The sequence below is a fragment of the Manihot esculenta genome, chromosome 13 (assembly GCF_001659605.2).
Source record: "Manihot esculenta cultivar AM560-2 chromosome 13, M.esculenta_v8, whole genome shotgun sequence".
Lineage (NCBI taxonomy): Eukaryota > Viridiplantae > Streptophyta > Magnoliopsida > Malpighiales > Euphorbiaceae > Manihot > Manihot esculenta.
In genome coordinates this window covers 36057262-36083528 of record NC_035173.2, presented here as the reverse complement: position 1 = coordinate 36083528, position 26267 = coordinate 36057262, and the positions used below count along the sequence as shown (strand labels likewise).

Genomic DNA, 26267 nt, shown 5'->3' with positions numbered 1-26267 from the left:
TTCAATTCGTAGAGGTTTCAAGGTATTTGTCATCCATTAATTTGTAATGGGTCTTTTCGTTTTTTAATTTTGATTACTGTTAGTTTATTCGTAATTGAAACTTGGGTATTGGGTGGTGACATTGAATTTGTGGTCCTTATAGTCAAATTTTCAAAGAGTTCCATTCAAGGTCTTCAATTTGGAGTATTTGCTCTTCTGGGTGTTTATAAACTGGTTAAGTTTATGGTTTATGTCAGTGGAGGTGGCAGGAGGAATTCTTATTGAGCTTATGTTTTAACTTTTGTTATTGAGTTTTGATTTTGAAGGGAAGATCAGATACATAGGATTCTTTTTGAGATTTTGTTTTCTTAGTGCAGCAAAATGGGTTGCATTTCCTCTAAGGATAGTAGAACAAACAGCCCAAAAGAGAGGCAATCGCGTAAAGGGTCATTGGATAAGAAAACAAATGGTTCGAATGTTTTATATGATGATCAGATAGAGAAAAAACAAATAGAGAATCAGATCGAGAGAAAGAATGTAGAAAATTGTGAAGTTGCTGTTATAAGTCATCCTCAGATTGAAATAAATAAGACAGAGAAGCGTGACGTTTCAGTTTGTAGTCATCCGGGTTGGGGAAGGGTGCCAAAGAGTTTGGAAGCAGAGCAGATTGCTGTAGGATGGCCATCTTGGCTTGCCTCAGCAGCAGGAGAAGCCATCAGGGGATGGGTGCCCCGGCGTGCGAATACATTTGAGAAATTAGATAGAGTACGTTCCCTTCTTTAACTGATGCCTAATTTATGTATACTTCAATATGTGATTACTGTTGTATATCTATCTTTCTGGCTTATCAAATAGATCTGCTATTCAAATTCTTTTAATAGTTTGTGATAATAAATAAAAATTCTTGCGTTTTTTCAGATAGGTGTCATTATGTAATTAGGATTTTGTTGTTGTCTGCTTCCTTCTTTTGTTTTTTCTTCGGTAGGCCTCTTTGGGCTATTTGAAAGTTATCCAACTTGAGTTAGGAGCAGACAAATGAATTTTTTAAGTACTTCATTTTGAATATTCAGTGGCAATGTTTGTTTTCTGCTCCTCTCCCTCTCTCTCTCTCTCTTTCAATAATAAAACTGTAATAATTTGAACACTTACACATGTTTAGAATATTTTAGAATTTAACAGGTAAAAGGACGGGAACATATGCTCTTACATCATCACTTCCAAAAAAGGATTTTGTGAATGCTCAATGCTCAGCAATGAGCTATTTATGATATGCCTAATGTTAATCTCGCACAAATACCCGCATAATATTTAAGCATGAAATTCATGGGCTTTTTGTAAATTTAGGGGTGGAAAACTTTTTATTTGTGGATTTAAGGTTAGGATAAAAGTATTTGCAGATTTGGGGTTAGGGTGACAGGTGGCAGCCGAAAAGCTTGTTTGGCGCCTGTTTGACAGGCGTCAGAGCCTGGCACCACTTTAAGTGGCGCCAGGCCATTATTTTATTATTTTATTTTTTTTAAATGGTCTGGCGCCACTCACAATGACGCTAGACCATTATTTTTATAATTTTTTTTTAAAAAAAATGGCCTGGCGCCACTTTGAGTGGCGCCAGGCCTTAATTTTTTTAAAAATTTTTTTAATTATTAAAATATTATAATTATATTAATTAATATATTATTTTTATATTATATTTTTATTATAATAATATTTTATAATATATTTTATTAATTTTAATATATTTTTATAATATTTTATAATATTATATTAATTAATATATTAATTCAATATTTTTATTAATATATTAATTCAATATTATTTAATTATAATATTATTTTTATTAATATATTATTAATATATATTATTATTTTATAATATATATTAATATATTATTTTTATTAATATATTAATTCAATATTATTTTTATTAATATATTAATTCAATATTATTTTTATTAATATATTAATTCAATATTATTTAATTATAATATATTATTATTATTTTTATTATTATATTAATTCAATATTAATTCAATATTATATTAATATATTATTTTTATTAATTCAATATTAATTCAATATTATATTAATATATTATTATTTTTATTATTATATTAATTCAATATTATTTAATTATAATATATTAATTCAATATTATTATTATTAATATATTAATTCAATATTATTTAATATATTAATTCAATATATTGTTATTTTTATAATATATATTAATATATTATTTTTATTAATATATTAATTCAATATTATTATTATTAATATATTAATTCAATATTATTTAATATATTAATTCAATATATTATTATTTTTATAATATATATTAATATATTATTTTTATTAATATATTAATTCAATATTATTTTTATTAATATATTAATTCAATATTATTTAATTATAATATTATTATAAAAATATATTAAAATATATTATAAAATATTATTATAATAAAAATATAATATAAAAATAATATATTAATTAATATAATTATAATATTTTAATAATTAAAAAAATTTTTAAAAGAAATTAAGGCCTGGCGCCACTCAAAGTGGCGCCAGGCCATTTTTTTTAAAAAAAAAATTAAAAAAATAATAGTTTGGTGCCATTGTGAGTGGCGCCAGACCATTTAAAAAATATAAAAAAATAAAATAATGGCCTGGGGAGCCAAACAAGCTTTTCGGCTGCCACCTGTCACCCCAACCCCAAATCCGCAAATACTTTTATTCTAACCCTAAACTCACAAATAAAAAGTTTTCCACCCCTAAATTTACAAAAAGCCCGAAATTCATAATATGATGCATCTATATTCCATGTATGCCGGCGCCTTTGGACCTCTTTATCATAGAGATTGGCAGTAAATTTTCAGTATTAAAATTTATTCCACATTGGAGCTAACATTTTGTGAAATTCCACACTTTGGAGGTGGGGATGTGCCTGTACATATTTGTATTGATTTCCTTGCTTTTTGTTTTTGATGTCAGTATGACGGGCATCTTATTCTTGCAGATTGGCCAAGGAACTTACAGCAATGTTTACAAGGCCCGTGATGTCACTAATGATAAAATTGTAGCTATAAAAAAGGTTCGGTTTGATAATAGTGATCCAGATAGTGTCAAATTCATGGCCCGTGAAATTCATATTTTGCGTAGGCTGGATCATCCCAATATAATTAAATTGGAAGGCTTGATAACATCTCAGACATCTTCCAGTTTGTACCTCGTCTTCGAGTACATAGAACATGATCTTACTGGACTTGCATCGCTTCCTGGCATTAAGTTCACAGAACCACAGGTACTCTTGTCATGTTTTATATTTCTCTCTGGCTTCTGTATGAATGTGAATTAGATATATATCTGAATGCAAACCTTATTTGGTTGATAAGCATATGTATCTTAAATACTTATGTCTGTACTCTTTTTTCTGTTAGATCAAATGCTACATGCAGCAACTATTAAGTGGACTTGATCATTGCCATAGTCACGGCGTTCTGCATCGTGATATTAAGGGTTCAAATCTTCTTATTGATGACAAAGGAATCTTGAAAATTGCGGATTTTGGTTTAGCAAGTTTCTTTGATCCTAAAAGTAGTGCTCAGTTGACAAGCCGTGTGGTGACCCTTTGGTATAGAGCTCCAGAACTTTTACTTGGAGCCACTCGCTATGGAGTTGCTATAGATTTATGGAGCACTGGTTGCATTCTTGGCGAACTGTACGATGGCAAACCTATTTTGCCTGGAAGAACTGAGGTATCTTGTTTATGATTCTGTTTTCTTTTTTATTGATGTTGTTTACAACCAGTAGGATGTAATTGTTATTATGCAGTGAATTCCAGGGAAAATTCTAATAATTGCAAATAATATTGCTGCCTTCAACACGTAAGAAAACAAACAGAATAAATAGAAGTGTGGATAGTGGTTTCTATAAAAAAATCTAGAGTTATGTAAATGTAAGATGGGTTTGTTCATTGCTTAAACTTTTTTCATTTGTTATCATAAGAGATATCCAATAATGAGTCTATGAATTTTCAAAATGCAGTTACCAGAAATTTTTTTTTTTTCACAATGAACCTACTTCTGTTCACAGTTCACATGGGAGCCTGATATGCCCCTATGCTGGTTCCAGGCCTTGTTTAAATGTTAACGATGGTTTTGTTCCAAGAAATTATAAATTACATGCTTGGCCTGTGTGCTTATTTATTATGTTCTATATCATGAAATGCTATAAATTTTGGGCAAAATCCAGTATGTTAACCATAATTTAAATTGTCTTGGCACGTAGGTGGAGCAACTGCATAAGATTTTTAAGCTCTGTGGTTCACCCTCTGAGGATTATTGGAGAAATTTGAAGTTACCTCATTCATCTGTAATCAAGCCTCAACGACCATACAGACGATGTGTTGCAGAAACATTTAAAGACTTACCCACTCCTGCACTTGGACTCATGGAGACCTTGCTTTCCATGGATCCAGCCAACCGTGGAACTGCAGCTTTTGCTCTTAGGGACAAGGTATGCGCAACTTAATATTTAGATTTTAATGAATTTCTCTTGAGACTTCACTTTCTTTTGGCCCTTCCCAATAGCTTTTCTTCTTTTAGAGATTGAGACTGTGTCTTTTGAACAAAGCCACATCACTGACACTTAACTTGCTCACCTTTAGTTGTCAATTTAATCTCTGAGCTGCTCTTCCCTATGTAATCCTTTAGGGACAAAAAAAAAAGATGATCTCTATTGTTTAGTTTTTAATCATTCTCGTAAGTATTAATTTCTAACTTGCTTTCTGATGTTTGAATGAATAACTACTTGTACATTTCCTCATTCTGTGGGATTTTGTTTATTGACCTTTCTCTCTCTCTAAAACAGTTCTTCAGATCAAAACCATTTGCTTGCGATCCTTCAAGTTTGCCCAAATATCCTCCCAGCAAAGAAATTGATGCTAAATTGCGGGATGAAGCTAGAAGGTAAATCTTTTTGGTTGGTTTTCATTTCTTAACTAGAATGAATTATGTTCTGTCTTGTGGCATGATAAGACACGGAAAATGGGGAGTGAATTTGCTGCTGTATTTTGCACAATAGTACAATCAAAACCGGGAGTGGAGAAATATCGAAGAACTGGAATTCATATGTTCCATGAAATACTATTTTTGTTTTATTTCGCTGGTTTTCTTAGTCTGCAATAAAACATTTTGCATTTGATTATATGCTTTAGTTGGTTCTTTTTTGAGTGGTAATGAAGTTCCTCATTGAGTGCTACACAATTCTAGTTGCTTCATAGGGAGATTTACTTTCTATGGGAAAAGTGGCACGTACTGTTTTAACATGTTCATTAATTTTCATAGGCAAGGAGCAATTGGACTCAAGGGGAATGGACCACATGAATCTAGTGCTGCTCTAGCATCAAATGCGAATCCCAGAATAGCAACATTGATGCAGGTAAATCGCAAAAAAACAAAAAAAAAAAAAGTTTTGTATGTTTTATCATGGGTCCAGATCCTGGTTAAACAAAGGTGCAATGTTCTAGTTATCAATATTCTTTAAAAATTTGCAACATAATCATGGATTATGTTCATGTATAAGGAGTATGCTAGTTTTTCTTCATATCTTATTTCATATTTGCTTCTCTCTCTTTAATTCTTTGTTTCATTTGAAGGCCTTTTCACTTCTTAAGTTCTTTTCAAGAAATGACATTTTGCTTTATATTAACAGGAAAGACGACATCCAAATGCAAATAGCAGAGGTGAAGTATTCAACTCTCACAAGGGGCAAACTGTTTCTGGTTTTCTGGTTGATCCTTCTAAACAAACTCAAGCTGCAAAAGAAGGGAGAAGAGATTTCCCAGAGAATCAACATAAGAAAGTTTCGCACTCTGGCCCATTGGTCCAGGGGACAGGCTGGACAAAGGCCGGAAAGGATGGTAACAATCCTAGTACTGTGTTGTCAACCAGAACCAAACGGCAGAAGCTAGAAGGAGGAAGAACATTCGTTTCAACAGAGGTGTCCCATCAGGTTTGGGAACATCCATAACCGAAATGTGGTTATCATTCTTTGTCCAAGCAGACTCATTCACATTTACTTGCTCTTTCACTTTTCCAATTTCTTAACAGAATAATCACTGGAAGCCTCATCTTACTGAACCTAAAACTCCTCTTCTTCACACTACTTTGAGAGCCCGACCTCCAAAGGTGAAAAGTTCTCTTGAGCTTGAAAAAGAGGAACTTGAAAAGATCCCTAAATTTAAGGCCAGGCCTTTGAATAAGAAGGTAAAAATTCATGTTCTCAATGGATGTTGAGATTTAGTTTACTATTTTACGACACTAAAAAAGCTTAACACATTGTTGCTGATATGTTTGACAAGGAAGTGCAACTTCTTAAAGCCCTAGAATTTTACGGCGACATATTCTCATCATATCATATCTTCCTTTTTCAGCTTTCATTAAACTCGGAACCTCACATTGCCAATCCAGTTCCAAGAAACACACTACCAAATCCATTCCATCTCCACACTGAGGTATTACTCTTTCCTGTGGTCGTAGAGTGAAAAGCTTTTAGCAATACGGGACAATTTGGATTTACTTATTTTCTGTTTCTCTCAGGAAAGGGGGGCTAAAAAGGATAGGAAATTTGTACTGGACCTTATCCTGAAGCGGGTGGAGGAGGAAAGGGCCAGGATTCCAAAGGCTAATCCATATCCTTACACTACCGACTACCGCGTGGTATGTGCAAACGTTCATTAACATGCTTGTCTCACTTTAGGTGCAAGCATTCATGGGAATGATCGTAATAGGAAGGCAACTTTGTATGCAGGTTCCTCCTAAACCAGAGCCAAAACCATGCACAAAACCAGAACCTTTCCAGTTGGAGAGTCTAGTGAGACACGAGGAGGAAATGCAAAGGGAAGTGGAAGAAAGACAGAGGCTTGAGAAAGAAGAGGCCAATATGAGGATATTCAAAGCACAGCCAGTCATAAAAGAGTAAGCACATTGAAGGATTCAAACTTCTCAGGCATATATAAAATCATCCATCCTTTTCTGATTTCCACTTCTGGTATTTTGCAGGGACCCAATTCCACTACCAGAGAAAGTGCGGAAACCCGTTACACAAGTTGACCAATTTAGTCTCCATACAGATAACAGGGCTGTGGATAGGGCAAAATTTCATCACAAGGTAAATTTCATCCTTTTTAATTTTTGAAAACGGATTTAGTGAAAAGTGTGGCATTCCAACAATATGGTTCATTCAGTTGAAGGTGAAAGAACAATTATACAAGAGATACAGGGAGGAAAGTGAAGCTGCAAGAATGGTATGGGAAAGAACAGATGTTTGTAATTTCTTGCTAATTTCCTGGCTTGTGATAATGTAGTAACTTGTTAATTGCAGATAGAGGAAGAGAAGGCACTAAAACAATTAAGGAGAACAATGGTTCCTCATGCAAGGCCTGTGCCAAGCTTTGACCATCCATTCTGCCCCAAGAAGTAAGAAAACTAAATTTTTATAAACCGTCATACTTTTTTCTACCATCTTCTGTTGTATAACTGAAGTATGATTTTTTTTTTTTGTATGTGTGTATCAGATCTTCCAGGGAAACCACAAAAGCAAAGTCACCAAATTTGCGGGTGCTTCGAAGAAAAGAAAGGCAGAGGATGATGATAAATAATGCAGTTTCCAGCCCCGCTTCATGTATGAGGTGATCCTGCTGCTGTTGATGGACAGGCTGCTGTCCAAGAACTCTTGAACCTTCTTCAAGAACTGTTGTGCTGCTACAACAGTTTTGCAGCGAATGTTATTGGAATATAAAAGTTGTAGGCTCAACTTTCTGTTCATTAATGAAGAAAATTCTTGGTCAATTTATTCCTCAAATATCCTGCTCCGCGATCAAGTCATTTTTATCCACGTGTCAAACTTGCACCTGAAAAATTTGCAGCATCTGAAACTCTCGTGCACCCTTTTCCAGAAGCTAAAATAAATAATTTCAATTGTACACGTGATTTGAGAAAAACTTGCATTTAATCACGGATTCAAGAAACAAACTAACTCTTTCTGTATCTTATATTTATGGTAGATCGGATCTTATTTACCTACATAATTTTTGTTTGTTGTAATTGTCTCATAGTGGAAACAATTCATCCCAAATTTTTATGGCAGTAAAAGAATGAGTGTGCAAAATTTATAACTTGGGTTTTTTGGAAAAATCAATTAAATTCTTACACATACTCATCTATTTTCTTTTAAAATGATTTTTTTAAAAAAATAAATAAATTCTTGTATTCCAAACACAAAGTTGAACAAAAAAAGAAATAAATTGAATTAATTAAATTCTTGTAAATGGTTCCATAAAGGACCACTTGCTCTAGACATACAAGATTTCAGAAATTTTTAGTTGGAATGGTTATCCCTGTGGGAAACCTTTTTCCTTCCTTTTTTTTTTTTGGGTGGGTGTAAAAAACAGTATACAAATCCGGGTCTTAGAAAAGCTTTCCATTGTGAAGGAAGAAGCTTAAACCTCATTCCGAAATCTCAATACAAATTTACATACAACTACAAATTGTTAACAAACCTTTTCTTCCTTCCATCATAAATACATAGAAAATTTGCTAAGTCGTCCCCTTCGGCCTAGGGGTGAGCATTCGGTCGGTTCGGTTTAAAATCGAACCGAACCGAATAAATCGAAAATCAAAATTTTAGTGTTTATGAAAACCAAACCGAACCGATTTTGGTCAGAAACCGAACCGAACCGAACCGGTCTGATTCGATTCGGTTCGGTTCGATCGGTTTCGATTTTTAATAATTTTTTTATTTTTTACACTTTATTTTTAATATTTTAAAATTTAATTAAAATATTTTAATTTTAATATGATTTAATTTCTCTATATTATTAAAAAAATATATTATTATCACTAATCGGTTCAGTTCGGTTTTTTCGATTTTTTTCTGATCAAAATCGAACCGAACCGAAATAATCGAAATTTCTGAAATTAAAAATCGAACCGAACCGAAATGTATAAAAAACCGAACTAAATTTTCAAATCGGTTCGATTCGGTCAGTTTTTTCGGTTTAAACCAAATACTGCTCACCCCTACTTCTGCCTATATGCTAGAATCTGCAGCAGCCAGAGAGGGGAAAACTGTAAGTTCAGACAACATGACAAATTATAAAAGTTAAAACACAAATAGTGTGATGAAGTTCAATGTTAATTCTCACCATGTAATCTCTATTGGAAGTGCAATTGGCTCTAAGACATGCCAAAGTTTCCTGCCCTTTCAAAATTTGCAGCTCATCCACTGATATTGGTGGATGCACAGAGGACAGGTTGTCAATAAGGTGGTGCAGATAACCGAAAACAAATTCCACTATTCATAATGAATGTTAACTTTTACTTGTTTAATCACAGTGAATTTCCTGAATAGAACCATTACAATGGGATTAGTATCAGCTTATGATCACACTTGTGATTTTCCCATAATGAATTAGGAAATAACTAATGTATATTTGTATTAAAGTTTTGAAGTGCTACAACAACTCTAGCATGTAAATATAATAACAGTATAATTCTATGGCACCAAAATTACTCTGTATTGACTGCAATAGCATGCCAGTTGAAACACCGAGTAGATGGGAGTGTTGAGACACAGAGCTTTGAAACCATGTGAAAAGCGTATTTTCCCATAATGAATTAGGGTTGTTGAATCCCACATCGATTATGAAAAGAGGTAATTTGCCCCCTTATATGGCCATAGGCACTCCTCCCTTGAGCTAGTTTTTGGGATGAGTTAGCCCTGGCCCAAATTTAACAAGGGTCATCATTAGTTCATTACCCATAGTATGTTAAACATACTACAATGGTAGAGTTAAGAACAGGATAGAAAAGAATGTAAAGATTCAAGAGTAAGGAGGAGGAGGATGCAGGGGACACAAATGGAGAAAATTTTCTTCAATACTCAATTTCAACAAGGACAGTTCATTTGATAGAGAAATCCTAGCCCACAGCCACAGCTGTACTAAAACAGAATACAAAACTCAGCATATCCCTCTCTCCCACTTTCTTGGTTATTTATACACACATCAATCACTGCCTCATCATTTCTGCACTGAGATTCCCTCTAACTTTTGTCACTCTCTCCTGGTGGTCCTTCTCTTGTGAAATATTCCTCAGTCTTTTCCTATAATATACCCTTAAAGTTCCCATTTCCCTACTTATTCCCTCATCTTCTGATTTACTGCTATCAATGCCTTTCCCTATGAGATCAGCCTTGTCCACAAGGCTGGAAGTGGGAAATTGATTACAAAATTCATAATAATTCATCCAAGTTGCCTCATCCACTATTTTTCCCTTCTATTTAACCAGCACCTGTGAAACTTTGTTGCCATCAATTAAAACCTCTTGGATTTTCAAGATCTCCTCGGGTTCAAGAAGTTCATCCTGGACAGCCATTTCTTTTGGTAATTTAGAAATCACCTCATGTTCGCCAATTACCTTCTTAAGTTGAGACAAATGGAAAACTGATACAGTAGAGAGCTGTAACTTGTAAGCAACACTACTAATTTCTGCAATACTCTGAAAGGACCGAAGCATCGAGACGACAATTTAGGATTTATGACCTGTCGAAGGGAAGTTTATCGATGAGGACAAAATTTGAGAAAGACCGAGTCCCCAGCCTTATACAGAACATCTCTTCTACGTTTGTTTGCTGCTTTGGTCATCCTTTGTTGCGCCTTATGAAGATTGAAAGTCAGCTGTCTCAATAATTCATCTCTAGTGGCTAGCTCTTGGGTCACAGCTTCTGATTTAATCTCGCCTGGAAGGAATTGCTGTATTGAAGGTGGTGATCGACCATAAATAGCTTCGAATGGGGTCATGCCCACTGCTGTGTGAAAACTGAAGTTATACCAATATTCGGCCTAAACCAACCATTTGCTCCAGTATATTGGCTGTTCTGTAGTGAAACAACAGAGATAAGTTTTAAGACTTCTGTTCAGCACCTTCGTTTGACCCTGCTCATCTTCAGCTGAGTCCCTTAAAGGCAAAACAATTCAGTCCAAAAAATAGCTGAGAAAAATGGTATCTCGATTACTTGACAATTGATTTTGGCATTCCATGAAGCCTTATGATTTCTTTAGCAAATAACTCAGCCACCGCCTTAGCTGTATACAGATGTCTCAGCCTTAAAAAATGGGCATACTTAGTAAACCGATCAATAACAACTAGTATGGCATCATTCCCTTGAGAACGGGGTAATCCTGTTATAAAATCAAGAGATATCTTCCCATGCCCTAGTTGGAATCGGTAATGGTTGAAGAAGACTTGCTGGAGAAACAGCCTCATATTTTTGTGTCTGACACACCAAACATTCTGCCACAAACTTCTGGATCTGCTTCATCATTCCAGGCCAGTATGAATTTGAGGAGATGCGCTTGTAAGTGCAGAAGGCTCTTGAGTGTCCACCAATTGGAGAGGCATGATATTCTTCTATCAGCTTAGGAATCCACCTTGATGAAGATGGAATAACTAATCTGCTTTTGTAGAACAGACGGTCTTGGATCATTGTATAGTGTTTAAGGGAGGATGGATTCTTGTTGAGGTTTTGGATCTTGTTGAACCTCAACATGAATCTGACCCCAATCTATTCACTGTGGAAAGGAAACCACCAGTAACTCGAGATCCTCATCTCTCTTTGATAATGTGTCTGCAGCTGAATTAGTGACACCAGCTTATAAGAGATTGTAAAGTCATACCTCAATAGTTTTGTACTCCATTGCTGCTGTGTTGTGCTGTGCTGGTGTGGAAATTTGTTGTTCTAACAAGTGTTTCAAACTGTGATGATCTGTATGAACCATAAATTTGCTTCTCAACAGATATGGTTGCCAATGTTGGACTACTAAAACCAAGGACATCCTTTCCCTGAGAGGGTCCTGGTAGATAAAAATTTGCTGAAATAAGCAATTGGCCTACTCTTGCATCAATATTGCTCCAACATCTAAACCAGAAGCATCGCATTCTAAAACGAAAGGCTTTGAAAAATCGAGTGCTGCAAGAACTGGAGAAGAAACTAAGGCTTGTTTCAATTGAACAAAGGCAGCTTGAGCTTCGCCATCCCTCACAAACTTAAACTGAGATTCTTTCTTGAGTAGTTGTGTCAAAAGCTGCATTATCATACTGTAGCCTTTGATGAACCGTCTATAATATTCAGTTAGCCCGAGAAACGCACAAACTGCGCCTACAGACTTGGCTTGAGACCAATTTAACACACTAGAGACCTTTGCTGGATCCATGGCACCCCCTTGCACCAAAATCATATGCCCAGGATATTCTATCATAGTGTGCCTAAATGAGCTCTTCTTTCTCTTAACATGAAATTGATTATTGGACAACAGTTGTAAAACTGTATTGATATGCTGCAATTGTTCCTCCCATGTACAACTGTAAACCAGGATGTCATCAAAGAAACCAAGATAAATTTCCGCAAATATTTTCTAAATAGATCATTCATTGTAGACTGGAAGGTGGCTAGTGCATTCGTTAACCCAAAAGGCATCACTACAGGCTCATAGTGACCAAAGTGGGTGCGGAACACCGTCTTCAAAATGTCTGGTTCTATCACCTGATTTGATGATATCCTGACTTCAAATCCAATTTAGAAAAATATCGAGCTCCATGTAATTCATCTAATAATTCAATTATAATTTGTTGACCAGCATTGAAGGTTCCTAATTAGGAGGATTCAAATCTTTGGGATCCTAATTAGGCTTGTTAAGGGATTTTATTCTTATTGTAAATATTCCTAATTTAGGTTGACTCTTTGTGTATAATTACTCAAACCTTGTAAAGATCAATTCAATTGGAATAGAATAAAAAATTCCTCCTGAAATTCTTCATGATATCGGAGCTTTTTTTTTCTGATTTTAGGGTTTAAATTCAATTTTTCTCTTAGGATTTCTAAAACCCTAGATCTATCTTTTTGGTACTACCCTATCTAGGAACCCTTTTTTTTTATCTCACCGCCGCCACCAACTGAGTCATCAGACCGTTGCCGGCTAGCCGTCCAGTTCTAACGTCGGAAAGCCACGCGCGTGAGGCTCGCGCGCCCTCACAAGATTCTGCATCTTTCCAACACGCGGTGCGTGTGACATTTTCCGGTGGTCTTTTTTGAGAGCGATCCTTTCTGGCGGACTCGCCTTCAAGTCCCGCTTCTGATCTAATGGACCCATGCCTTTTTTGCTGACGAACAGTTTCTTTCTTCAGCAATAATAATTTTCCACTGCTTTTAACAGAAAAAATTTAGTTTTTTCTTGAAATGGCAATGACTTGTGTGGATAATGTAAGGACTTCTGATAATACTTTTGTTTCGTCTCTTGATTTTGCTCCATGGATTATTAATTATGGTGCAAATAGACATATGACAAGCTCCTCTGCAGGCTTCCTTAATTATCTTCCATGTCTACAAAAAGACACTATCAAAATTGCAAATGGTTCTTCCACTCCTATATTTAGAACCGGTTCTATTATTTATACTCCAAATATCAAGCTATCCTCTGTTCTTCATGTTCCTTGTTTCCCTCTTAAACTTTTATCTGTTATTGCTCTTATCAAAGCACTTAACTGTAAAATTAAATTTATATGTTAGAAGGAAATCTGAGTTTGAATTCACCTCGGGCTCTTTTTGGAAGAAATCAAGCATATAGTGGCATCGACGGTCGGGACACCCATCTTTCTTTGTTTTAGAAAAACTTTATCCTGATTTATTTTCCAAGGCTCAATGTGGTTCTTTAGTTTGTGATACTTGTGAGTATGTTAAGCATACAAGAACCTCTTATCCCTCCAGTAACAATAGGAGTACGATCCCTTTTGTGACCATCCATTCTGATGTTTAGGGACTTACTCAAACGGTCTCACTATCTGGTAATCGTTGGTTTGTTACTTTTATTGATTGTTCTACTCGCATGACTTGGGTTTATTTGATAAAGGCAAAGAATAATGTGATTTCTTGCTTTCAATCTTTTCACAAGATGATTTGTACTCAATTTGATGCTGAGATAAATGTTTTGAGAACTGATAATGGTACAGAGTACATGGATGGTTGGTTTTCTACTTATCTGGAGCCTAATGAGATACTGCATCAAACTAGTTGTCCTTACACTAGTGTCCAAAATGGTGTTGCTGAAAGAAAAAATAGACACATGTTGGAAGTAGCCCGATCTCTCCTTTTCGCTATGAACCTTTCAAAAACCTATTGGAGATATGCAGTCTTAGCCGCAGTTTATCTCATTAATAAAATGCCGCTTAAATCTCTTGCCTTTAGAAGCCCTTTAGAGGTGCTACAAGGGAAAAATGCTTATTTTGTTCCATTAAAGGTGTTTGGATGTACATGTTTTGTTCATACTAGGACAGGTGGGAAGCTCGATTCAAGGGCCATTAAATGTATGTTTGTTGAGTACTTTCCTACACAGAAGGGTTACAAGTGTTACCACTCTCCATCTAGAGAGATTGAACCTTACTTTAGTAGTTCCCATCACCTCTTCAGGGGGAGGACAATGAGAGAGAAGAGATGATTCCTAGTCCTATAACTCTAGAACGTTTTACTCTAAAGGAGACTACTATACAGGGGGAGACTATTGATGATCAAGAGACTATCATATAGGGAGAGATTATTGGTGACCAAATCAGGCATATAAATCAGGTTTAAGGAGATACTCAAGAAGAGACAAGACAAAAGCAGAAAAAGTCATTGTGAAGCTTACTCAGTGTCATGAATCTTCTTCTTCTCCATCTGGTGAGTCATCCCTAAACCTTGAGCCTTTTGATGATCTAAATAAACCAATTGCTCAAAGAAAAGGAGTTAGATCTTGCACAAAGCACTCTATTTCTAACTTTCTCTCTTATAATTCTTTGTCTCCATCCTATAGAGCCTTGGCCTTGTCTATTTCCTCTGTGTCTATTCCACAGATTTGGAAGAAAGCTCTTGAAGACCCTGAATTGAAGGGAGCAATAATTGAAGAGATAAAAGCACTAGCCAAAAATAAAACCTGGGAACTTGTCACTCTCCCACGTAGGAAGAAACTTGTTGGCTGCAAATGGGGTGTTCATGGTGAAACACAATGCAGATTGCTCAATTGAAAGATTTAAGAGTAGACTAGTGGCCAAGAGATACACTCAAACCTATGGAGTGGATTACTAGGAGACATTTGCTCCTATTGCCAAAATGAACTCAATCAGAGTTTTGTTAACTTGCGCTGTCAACCTTGACTAGGATCTACAACAATTTGACGTGAAAAATGTATTTCTCCATGAAGACTTAGAGGAGAAAGTGTATATGGAAATCCCTCCTGGATTTGCTGATGAAAAAATACAAGGAAAGGTATGCAGACTAAAGAAGGCTTTGTATGGGTTGAAGCAGTCACCCAGAGCTTGGTTTGATCGATTCAATAGAACTATGATTTCTTTTGGCTATCAATAGAGCAATGCTGACCATACCCTATTTACCAGACATCACAAAGGTAAAATTATTCTTCTTATAGTCTATGCTGATTACATAGTAATGACAGGGGATGACTTAGTTGAAAAAACTTTTGGTTTAGAAGTTCGAAATTAAAGATATAGGAAAACTGCAATATTTCCTGGAAATTGAGGTTGCCAGGTCAAAGAAGGGAATCTTTATTTCTCAGAGAAAATACATTCTAGATCTTTTAGAAAAAACTGGTATGTTAGGTTGCAAACTAGCAGAAACTCCCATTGAGAGCAATCACGAGCTACAAGCAGGGATTGGTGAATTAATGAATATGGGCAGATATCAGAGGTTGGTAGGCAGACTGATTTATCTTTCGCATACTCGACCAAATATAGTATATGCAGTCAGCTTAGTCAGTCAGTTTATGCATGATCCTCGTGAGTCTCACATGCAAGTTGTTTTTCCCATTATGCAATACTTGAAGTATGCTCCTAGAAAAGGTCTCCTATTCTCTACGGTCATCTTCGCATACATTCATTCACAGATGCATATTGAGCTGAATCCCTTGATAATAGAAGGTCGACTAGTGGATATTGTACACTTGTGGGGGGAACCTTATCACTAGGAGAAGCAAAAAGCAAAGTGTTGTTATTCGATCAGTTTACCCTGGTGTCTGAATGTCATCTCCATAGACTTCCAATCTACCTGCATAATGCTCAAAGTCTCCAACCACGTAATCCCCAGGATTATATCCACCCCTCCTAAAGGAAAGAGGAAACAATCAACGGAGATAGAAAGATCCCCTATTAGAAGTGACACATCCCGACATTGGCCAATTGATTGCACATGATAGCCATCTCCTAATTTCACTCCAAAAAGAGGGGTTTCCGCCACAGGCAACTGCAATTGAGAGACCAGAGTTCCTGAGATGAAGTGATGGCGAGTTCCTGAGATGAAGTGATGGCTTGCACCGCTGTCTATCATCACTATCACTGTCCTGCCCTGAATCTTACTCTAAATCTTCATTGTTTTTGGAGAAAAAATTCCACCAATGGAGAAGAAAGGAAGTTTAATGTTGGAGAAATGAGCTACGTAAGATATCTGTACTCCAGAAGCATCAATCTCAGTATACCCACCTTCTAAATATGACGAATTGGAAGGAAGTTCATCATCGCCGACAATAAGGGCTTTGAGGGTCTTGTTAGGGCATTCATTCATGGGATGGAAGGGGAGTTTACACTTGTAACACAGCCCTTTGGCTCGCAAGTCTAAAAATTCTTGGTGAGAATACTGTCAGGTGGGACTGTGGCAATTGGAGTTTGTACAATACGGGGGGAAGGGTTTGCGGTGGTTGGGTTGTGAGGCGGTTTGGGAGAAGGCAGAGAAGGACGATTGGGAGGTTGAGGGGCTAGAAGAGAAATATTTTTGTTATATTGAAAAGTGGGCTGGGTTTTTGAAATAAAAGGGAGAGAGCGAGGTTGGGTATTACAATCGGATCAAAGCCCATATTCAGAGGATCTGCGAGGCCCATTCTCACCTAAGCGTCTAGAGAAAGAAGACGAGTGTTGCAGAAAATTCGTCTCCATCTCGATCCCACAAGCAAGAGTCATCGTATAGGCTAGATCAGAAGTATCATGGGAACGAATCTGAACCCTTATCTCTTCCTGCAAGCCACTAAGAAAATACCCAAGAGATTGTTGATTAGACATACCTTCAACCTGCACTGCCAACTCCATGAATACATTTATATAATTACCAATGGACCCTTCTTGACGAGTCGTAGCCAATTGTTCATAATGATTAGCCCGAATATCTCCACCATACCAATGCAAAAGTTCCCGAGAAAATTGAAGCCAGGACAGATTAAGGGAACGTTGATGGAGCCATTGCAACGAATGAAGGGTCGGTCCGGATATGCAAACCAATGCTAAATGAATTTTCATGTCGTCTCGTGTATAATTCAAGGCAAAATACCGGTTAGCTCTCGTGAGCCAACCTACTGGATCAAAGCCGTCAAAGTTGGGCAGTTCAATTTTTTTAATGGCCAGAGAGGTATCCTTCAAAAGAACCGGTGAAGGAGCAGGATAGGAGGGGGAATTGATGTCACCCACAGAAATCGAAGTGGAAGTTGTGCCTTCGTCAACTACTGCTTTTTCCCGTACAAAAGAAGTGAGAAGGGACTCGAGTTATGAAACCTCTGATCCTGCTCTTGTTGAAAAGTATTGAGCCGATTTTCTTATTCCAGTTTCACCGACAGAAGTTCCTCAAGATTGGACATGTTCTTCTCTATCATATCTACACGCCCTTCCATTTTTGTCTAGGGCATTAGGGTGGATAGCATGGACCAGTATTGATAGAGTCAAGGACAAGATAAAAAAAATGTAAAGATTCAAGAGTAAGGAGGAGGAGGATGATGCAGGGGACACAAATGGAGAAAAATTTCTTAAATACTCAATTTCAATAAGGACAATTCATTTGCTAGAGAAATCCTAGCCCACAGCCACAACTGTACTAAAACAAAATACAAAACTAGCATATCTCTCTCTCCCACTTTCTTGGTTATTTATACACACATCAATCATTGTCTCATCATTTCTGCACCGAGATTCCCTCTAACTAATTCCAACTGTCGCTCTCTCCTAGTGGTCCTTCTCTTGTGAAATATTCTCTCTCAGTCTTTTCCTATAATATACCTTTAACGTTCCCATTTCCCTACCTATTCCCTCATCTTCTGGTTTACTGCTATCACATTAACTCTAGTGTGTAATAAAATCACAGTTTAACTCTACAGCTACACGAGCTTTTCCTAGTTCAACTACAACTGTGTCAAAGGTCCAGAATGCAAATTTTGGGCATCATCATAATTATATTTGAATTCATCACAATTATAAGGGGCACATCTATGGTAGCCCATGCTTTCAAGCCAATGGGCTAATAATATGAGACATTTAAGTACTAAACTTCATTGTTGAGTCCTCATTTAACAATTTAAGATTTCTGGTTAGGCAGTTCTTTTCATTTCTTCCTCGAGCAACACTACAGCAAGCAACTGGAAGAGGAAGAAGTAGATTTACCTGATATTATTCATCACATTTGCCTCTTATTTCTGAGGAACGGTATTTCCAATATCAGTAAGTAGAAACAAAATGATAAACCTGACCTAGAACTGCATTTATTGAATCAATTTCACCAACAAACTATAAATCTCAGTTATTCATTATCAATAATTGGAATTTGCCTGGATTAAAGAATAGCAGATGATGATACCATGACCTACTAAATTTTATGTTTCAATGCATCAAGTCAAACATATGGCAATACAATTCCCTTGCTCTTTTGGAGCTTCTGTATTCCAAACACCCATGCAATCTAACAACCAGATCCAACTAAAAAAAAAACACATGTAACCAATACGCTTGTCCACAAAAGTTTAATGAAAAGGAAAAACAAGCAAAAAGTACCAAGACATATTGGGCATTGTACATCTTTACGAACTTCTGGCAACTCCACAAAGACAAATCTGCAAATGAAACAAAAATATTAATTAGCTCTCTACACCAAATTACTGATAAATATAAGCACTTCAATTTATTGCCACTAGGGGCAGCACATGTTTCTATGATTTCCATGCTTGCATAGAGAAGAACATAGTAAAGAATTGGTTCACCTACACTCTACTTAATACCATGAATTGTTGAAAAAATATTCCATGCCCAAAGCTCAAGAGGGAACAGCAACAGAAAATAATGAGGATGTGATACTTGTTTTTCTCTTTTGAAGACACCAAAATTAAAAATGAAAACGTTCACCATGCTGAACAGTATAAATAGAATCAACATGTCAAAGTGCTTACTCAAACTAACTGATCAAGGAAGAGATGAGCAAATTTAATATGGCATTACTTGTCAGAAAAATGGATGTGAAAGAGTAAGGAAGTTGAGAGGAGAAGCTTACAGTTTTAGAAGAAAAGATATGAAAAAGCAAATGACAGTAAAGTACACTGTAATAAAGACCCACAAATCAAATGAATCAGCAAATGAAGAATCTCCCAAAAAATTTCAAAAACTTTATGTTCATAGTTAACTTTGGTCTAAACTACAAAAATAGCCAATTGTAGCATGATACTAACTATGAGTTGCAATTGTGGGTGAAGGGCTGCTGAGAGATGGCCATAATTGAAACTTAAGATCTGTTTGTAACTGGCTGTTTCTGTAGCTCAGATCACAGAAATTGGCATAAAGGTTAAAGACTTTAATTACTGTTCTTATTTCTAAATGAGAACCAAATATTCTACAGTACGAAGACTCCATGAAGTAATTTCTAATGTTCAGTTCAAAATGCTAAAGCTAGAAAGGTTAAGGATTTCTTTTTTCTTTTTCTTTTTTTTTTTTAAAAAAAAAGGTATTCACATTGATACTCCTGCAGGCTGTCCTTCAACTTCTCTTTGTATACTTTTATTTTCTCCAACTTGTTCACATGTCAGTATGTCACAGCACATCATGATGCACATCCTATGGTCATAAGTTTTATGTTCATGCCAATAACTTCAAACAGAGATGTTACCCGAAGGCAGAAAAAAAAAAAAAAGCACTCAGCTGTTGGAGAAGTAAATTTTCCGACTTTTTTCCAAGTACCAGTGAGATGAAAAAATAAAGAAAAGCATGCAGTATGAATTAAATTTGCTTGCAAAAACCACAAAAAAATATTCCATTTAGAAAGAGGAGAGAACAACTTTCATAAATGTAAGGACAAATAGCAGTTAATAAGTAGCACACTTCTCCAGGTTCAGTCACCATCTTATGCTCCTGAAAATCAGCAAGATTTTACATGCACCAAATGTGCTACTAAACAGGCATTACTCAAACAGCAATGCATAAAATGCAAATATTACATGCACCATGGGTGTCGAACTCTGCTTTGCTGAGCTTGTTCGCCACTAGTGGCGAACAAGCTCGTCCGGGCCACGGGAGCAGTGCAATCTGCTCCCGTGGCACGCCAGCTTGGCGGAAAGAATCGTTCGCCACTTAAAGTGGCGAACAATTATGCTGCGTGGCATGTTCGCCACCTTGGGTGGCGAACATGCTCAAATATCAAAGCTTCGTCAGGGCGAAGAAAAGTGTTCGCCACTTACAGTGGCGAACACTTTTCTTCTGCATGCAGAGCCACGCGGGCCTGCATGCACAGGGGAGACGTTGGCATTTATTCTTCCTCTCCCACCATCTCTTTCTTTTGAGCTTTCATTCTTCCTCTTCAGCACTGATTTTCCTCTCCGGCTCTTCACTTCTCCTCCTCCGGCTCTTCACTTCTCCATCTCCGTTTCTTCGCATTGGCATAGATCACCACATCTTCTTCTTCAACACACCGTTGATCAGGTTTTTCTAATTTTTTTTTTAATTTTAAAATATATATATATTTTTTTTATTTTATATATGAAAATGAAATAATAAATTAAAATAGTAAGATATATTAAATTTAAAATTAAAAAATATAAGATATTTCAGAATAAATAGTATTGTTAATATAATTTTTTATGTAATTTTTATAAATTTAAAAATATTATTAAATGAAGTTAAAAATTTTTAAAAATTAAATAATTAGTATTTTAATTTAAGAGAATAAATAATTAATTATTTAAAAAAATGTTAACCGTCCATCAATGATTTAATTAAAAAAATTATTTAATTATATTTTTATGATAATTTTATTATATTTTTATGATAAGTTATCTGTAATGATAGTTTAAAATTTTTTTAAAAGAATATAATATTTAAAATTCAAATATTATAACAATATATAAATTAATGAGAATTAAATATATTTTATATTGAAGTTTTTGTAAATATTTGCAATATCATATAAAGTTTAATATTTTGAAAAGAAATATAATTAAAAAATAATAAAATTTAATTACTAGAAATTTTTTTGTTTTATAATAAAATTAATACGATTAATAAAATATTTTAATTTGTGTATTATAATAAAATAAATAAAATTATAATGAAATATTTAAAATTATAATAAAATATTTAAAATTAATTTTTGTATTATAGTAAAATTGAATTTAATAAAGTAATAAAATAAATAAAATTGGTGTAAAAGATTAAAAATTAATTTTGTATTGTACTAAAATTAAAATTTTTGAAAATAATAGAATTAATTTTTTTGAAATTAAATTTATTTTATAATTAAAAAAATAAAATTAATAAAATATTTAATGTTTGTATTATAATAAAACAAATAAAATATTTAAATTAATTTTTGTATTATTCTAATTTTTTTTTGTATTCTAATAAAATGAATTTTTTAAAATTAATCCGTTACATTTTTTATGTATTAAAAATAATTTTTAAAGAATATAATAATTTAAATTCTTAAATTATTTCATCCGTGTATTTCGTTTTTAATTTTTTTTGATATTATTATTTATTTTATGTTTAAGTTTTTTTTAAATAATTTGTAATATGTAATGAAATTTAATTTTTTAATTAAATATAAAAAAATGTAATAAAATTTAACAGTTTTTGAAATATTGAATTAAAATGTTTAATAAAATTATTAAATTAATTATTTATTTATTTATTTATTTAATTGTTTTGATTAATAGTGTTAAATTGGTTGTGAGTTTATGATAGAATATTTGTTGTGAGTTTTGGGTAAAATATTTGTTGTTATTTTAGGATGGAATATTTGATGTGATATAATATTTGTTGTGATTAGGAAATTGTGTGTTGTAATATCGAGACTCACTCTCAATATCCTCCTGTCCATTATCATCATCATCATCCTCAGTAGACATCCACGAATCATCGTCGTCCTCATCCTCGTCCTCGTCCTCGTACTCGTCCTCGTCCTCATTCTCTACTGTATCAGATAAATTAAATGACGGCCCTGCAAGACTATCACATAAACCATAATCATCAACTACATTTTGCTCTTCACATGGTTCATCATTTGATACAACAGCAGTTCCAGATGGACCAATATCAGCATCCTCATTTGTAGTATCAACACAAGGAAGTATCTTAACATATATTTCTATACCGGGTATACCACCAATTTGATACAAGTAATTAAACATACTAGACACGTCATCTTCACCCCATATCTCCATACATTCAAATTGTAAGGATCCATCCACAATTGTAGGCTTTCTAAAACTAATCGTCTCTATAAATTCATTATTCTCGGATAATCCAATTGCACGAGCAATTTTACCGACCAATTGATTAAAACTTATCCGTTTACCTAATGGAATAATCTTTGAAAAACCTCCATCATAATCGTAACCATTACAACTATTTATAACATTACCATCCCAATGAATATTAGCGTATGCAGGAAGTGCCATTTCTCTGCAAAAAAAATTAATAATAAATAATTTTACCACCATTTACTATATACATAAAAAAAAAGTAGAATATAAAATATTTAAAACTTACCTGTGTATCTTCTTTTGTATTCGAATCGATAAGAGTAGAAATAAAATTTTTGTGAGATAAAATGTAAATTTTGAGTAATTTATAATTTATAGAGAAACCGAAAATGAAAGTGATGTATAGAGGGATAGAGTGATTAGCATGCGTGATTTGTGATTGGGGGGTGATTGGTGGAATAATTTATAGAGAAACTGGAAATGGAAGTGATGTATAGAGGAATAGAGTAATTAGTAGGAGTGATTGTTGATTGGGGTTTAATTGGTAAAATAATTTATAGAGAGACCGAAAATAAAAATGATGTATAAAGAGATAGAGATGATTGGCGATTGGGGGGTGAATGGTGGGAAAATTTATAGGCGAAGATGGGTTCTAGTTCGACACCACCATTGTCGAACTAGACTCACGGGCTGTAAAGGGCCACATGCATGCCCCTACATGCATGCAGGGTACGGCCCTGCATCAGCTCTTCGCCAGCATGCATGCAGGGCCACATGCATGCCCCTGCGTGCATGTAGGGTATGGCCCTGCATCAGCTATTCAGCACTATTTCAAAATAAAAAAATAAAATTATTTTATTAAAATAATTTTAAAATAAAAATTATTAATATATTAAATATTTTTAAAAAATATAAATTTTATTATCTCTTAATTTATATTTATTTTAAAAATATTAAATTTTCTTTTTAACAGTATAATAAATTTTAATTTTTTAAAAATAAAAATATATATATATAATATTTTAATAATAAATAATTTTTTCATACACTATTTAAATTTATAAAATATTTTAATTTTAAAATATATAAATTTACTAAATAATAGATTAGATAATTTAAATTTAAATATTATAACAATAATACTATTAAAAATTAATTTTATAATAAAATTAGAAATAAGTTATTAATTGATTGATGATTAAAAAATATATAATTTTAAGTATACAAAATAAATTTAATATTAATATATTTTAATTAATATCAATAAATATATTTTAATTTAGTATAAAATTTTATTAATTTTTTTAAATTTTTTAAATATATATTTATTTTAAAAATTTTATTTTTACAAGAATTTGTTCGCCAGCATCGCTGGCGAACAAATTCCTGTGGTATCACATGCATGCATGTGAAAAAAGTGTTCGTCAGTCAAAGGCTAGTGCATGTTCGCCACCCAAGGTGGCGAACATGCCACGCAGCGTAATTGTTCGCCACTTTAGGTGGCGAACAATTCTTTCCGCCAAGCTGGCGTGCCACGGGAGCAGATTGCACTGCTCCCGTGGCCCGGACGAGCTTGTTCGCCACTCATAGTGGCGAACAAGCTCAGCAAAGCAGAGTTCGACACCCATGGTGTCGAACTCTCCCTTCTTCGACACCATGGGTGTCGAACAAGCGTGTTCGCCAGTATGACCGGCGAACACGCTCCGTTGACACACAGGATCCGAAAATATTTTCGGATCCTGCATGTTTTTGAAAATATTTCTCCATTTTTGCATGATTTGAAAAAATGCTCGAAACCATCGCATACCATTCTCTTTTTCATCTAACAAGTCAACCAACCACGAATTGAGCATTTTAAATTTGGTTATCCTCCTCCAAACAGATTGAATCAGCACAAACTCAAGAAACTTCAATATCCAAAAATGTTGGCATCAACCACAAGTAACTGAAAAAATTCATCTTCAAAATGTTTCTTTTGGCCAGAAACAGACTACCGGGCAAAATGATGATTAAAAGTGACAAACATTGAGAATAGTGAATTATCCAAGTTTACCCAGAAAAGAAAAATTCAATGGTAAAGAAATAAAAGGAGATTAGCTAAAGACTAAATCCATAAATTCAGACATGAGACAGACAAGACAACCAACAGGAAATTCCCAACTATTTGGGAACCAGCTTGAACTAAAACCTTATGGATCTTTCTATTTCTAACTTTTAAGCTAAAGTCCAGCTTGATTGAGTCTAATTCAAATCCTATTGGCAAGCAAGCGAGCAACATCAAATTGTTGGTAATCTAATAGTACTATTATATAAGCTAAAGTTCTCGAATAATATGGACCATAATTATGATACAAGGACTCAAATTTGCGAACTTGTTTCTTGGGAACCTGCTACATTGTTGACAAAACCGTTGCCTAATCCCAGCCACAAGCACAATCTGAGCCTTTGCATGGTTCTCACAAACCTTATGCCTTCTATGATACGGCTTTGCATCACTCAGATCAGCCATACACATGTCAGCTTGACAACACCTCATCCCTCCACTTCCACCACAACCACCACCACCTGACCCTTTCTTTCCTCCTCCGTAGAGTCACAGTTTCAAGTGAGTTTCACCTTGCAATTCTCAAGAAGATTAATCTCCACTAACCGTCAAAACAAGAATGAGAGATTACGGCTTATTTCGTAATATTTTTTTCAAAAAAAAAACTTAATTTTTTTAATGTTCTCAATTTTAAGTTAAAATTAAACTTAAATTGATATTAAAAATTAATTTAGAAAAAAAAAAAAGAAAAATAGTTAAATTAATTGTACTGTTAGCATAAGTCGTAGCTTTATGGAATTAGATTCCATGGAGGTTCTCAGGATAGTGTGCTCTGGATACTCTCTTATCATCTAGTTGTAGCAATTATATTGGATGAAAAAAAGTTATGGCTAAACTGCTAAATTTGATCTTCAATTTACCATCTAAATTTACTTATCTTACATAAAGTTGTCAATTTTTGCTTTTTTGTAAAAAAAGAAAAAAAGCTATTATAGCTTAGGACATATAGAATTTATTTGACTTAGTCTACGAGGAAAATAAAAAAATTCAAACGTTTATATCAATTAATATTTATATTTAAAAATTTAAATTTTGAATAATAAAATTAAAATTTTTTTAATTTATCGCAATCATAACTCAGAGTACTAAATTGAATATGAATATATTAAGAGTAAATTATAATATATACTTTTTAAAATTTTATATTGATAAATATATAGTCCCTTAATTTAAATTTTATATTGAAAGTATGTTTATTTTATATTTATTATACATGATATTAAATAAATATTTATTATAAATAAAATTTTAACTAGTATAAATATTATATATTAAAATATTTCAATGAAAATCTATACTCATCATTATTATGTACATATCTTTAACTTATAAAAAATTATAGTTTATATTAATAATATTAAAGAAAATAAAATATTACATATTTTAGTATATAAAGTTATTTCGTTTATAATTTTTATTTTCCCACTATTACTGTTCTATTGAGTCCTTCCTTCATTGGCTCACTTCCTGTTTGAAAAATTGGAGCTTCAATAGGACTGTCATTTTCATTTTTATTTTTTGGGTTGGAGGTGCATTAAATGATTATTGAGATTATGTGGTTGGGATCATTTTAGCTTCTTATA

The 26267-nt window shown here is 34.0% G+C and overlaps 2 protein-coding genes across 3 annotated transcripts in view; one reads left to right on the top strand and one right to left on the bottom strand.

Annotated features, from left to right (window-relative positions):
- The window catches only part of LOC122721591 (putative E3 ubiquitin-protein ligase RING1a), a 40041-nt gene extending 20934 nt beyond the window's left edge, over positions 1–19107 (bottom strand). The window contains exon 1 of the mRNA XM_043949798.1: positions 18889–19107. The gene's annotated coding sequence lies outside the window, so the exon portion shown is untranslated. The remainder of the gene's footprint in view (positions 1–18888) is intronic.
- LOC122721588 (probable serine/threonine-protein kinase At1g54610) lies at positions 346–7843 on the top strand. Of its 2 annotated transcripts, XM_043949789.1 has the most exons (15): positions 346–744; positions 2997–3281; positions 3418–3735; positions 4268–4495; positions 4850–4947; positions 5326–5419; positions 5693–5992; positions 6091–6246; positions 6414–6494; positions 6580–6699; positions 6791–6957; positions 7042–7150; positions 7227–7286; positions 7364–7458; positions 7557–7843. In XM_043949789.1, the coding sequence occupies exons 1-15, from the start codon at positions 361–363 to the stop codon at positions 7672–7674; spliced, it is 2613 nt and encodes an 870-aa protein (XP_043805724.1). In that variant the 5' UTR covers positions 346–360; the 3' UTR covers positions 7675–7843. The 2 variants fall into 2 exon arrangements, with proteins under 2 accessions (XP_043805724.1, XP_043805725.1); XM_043949790.1 differs by lacking the exon at positions 7227–7286.
- Positions 19108–26267: the final 7160 nt, after the last annotated feature.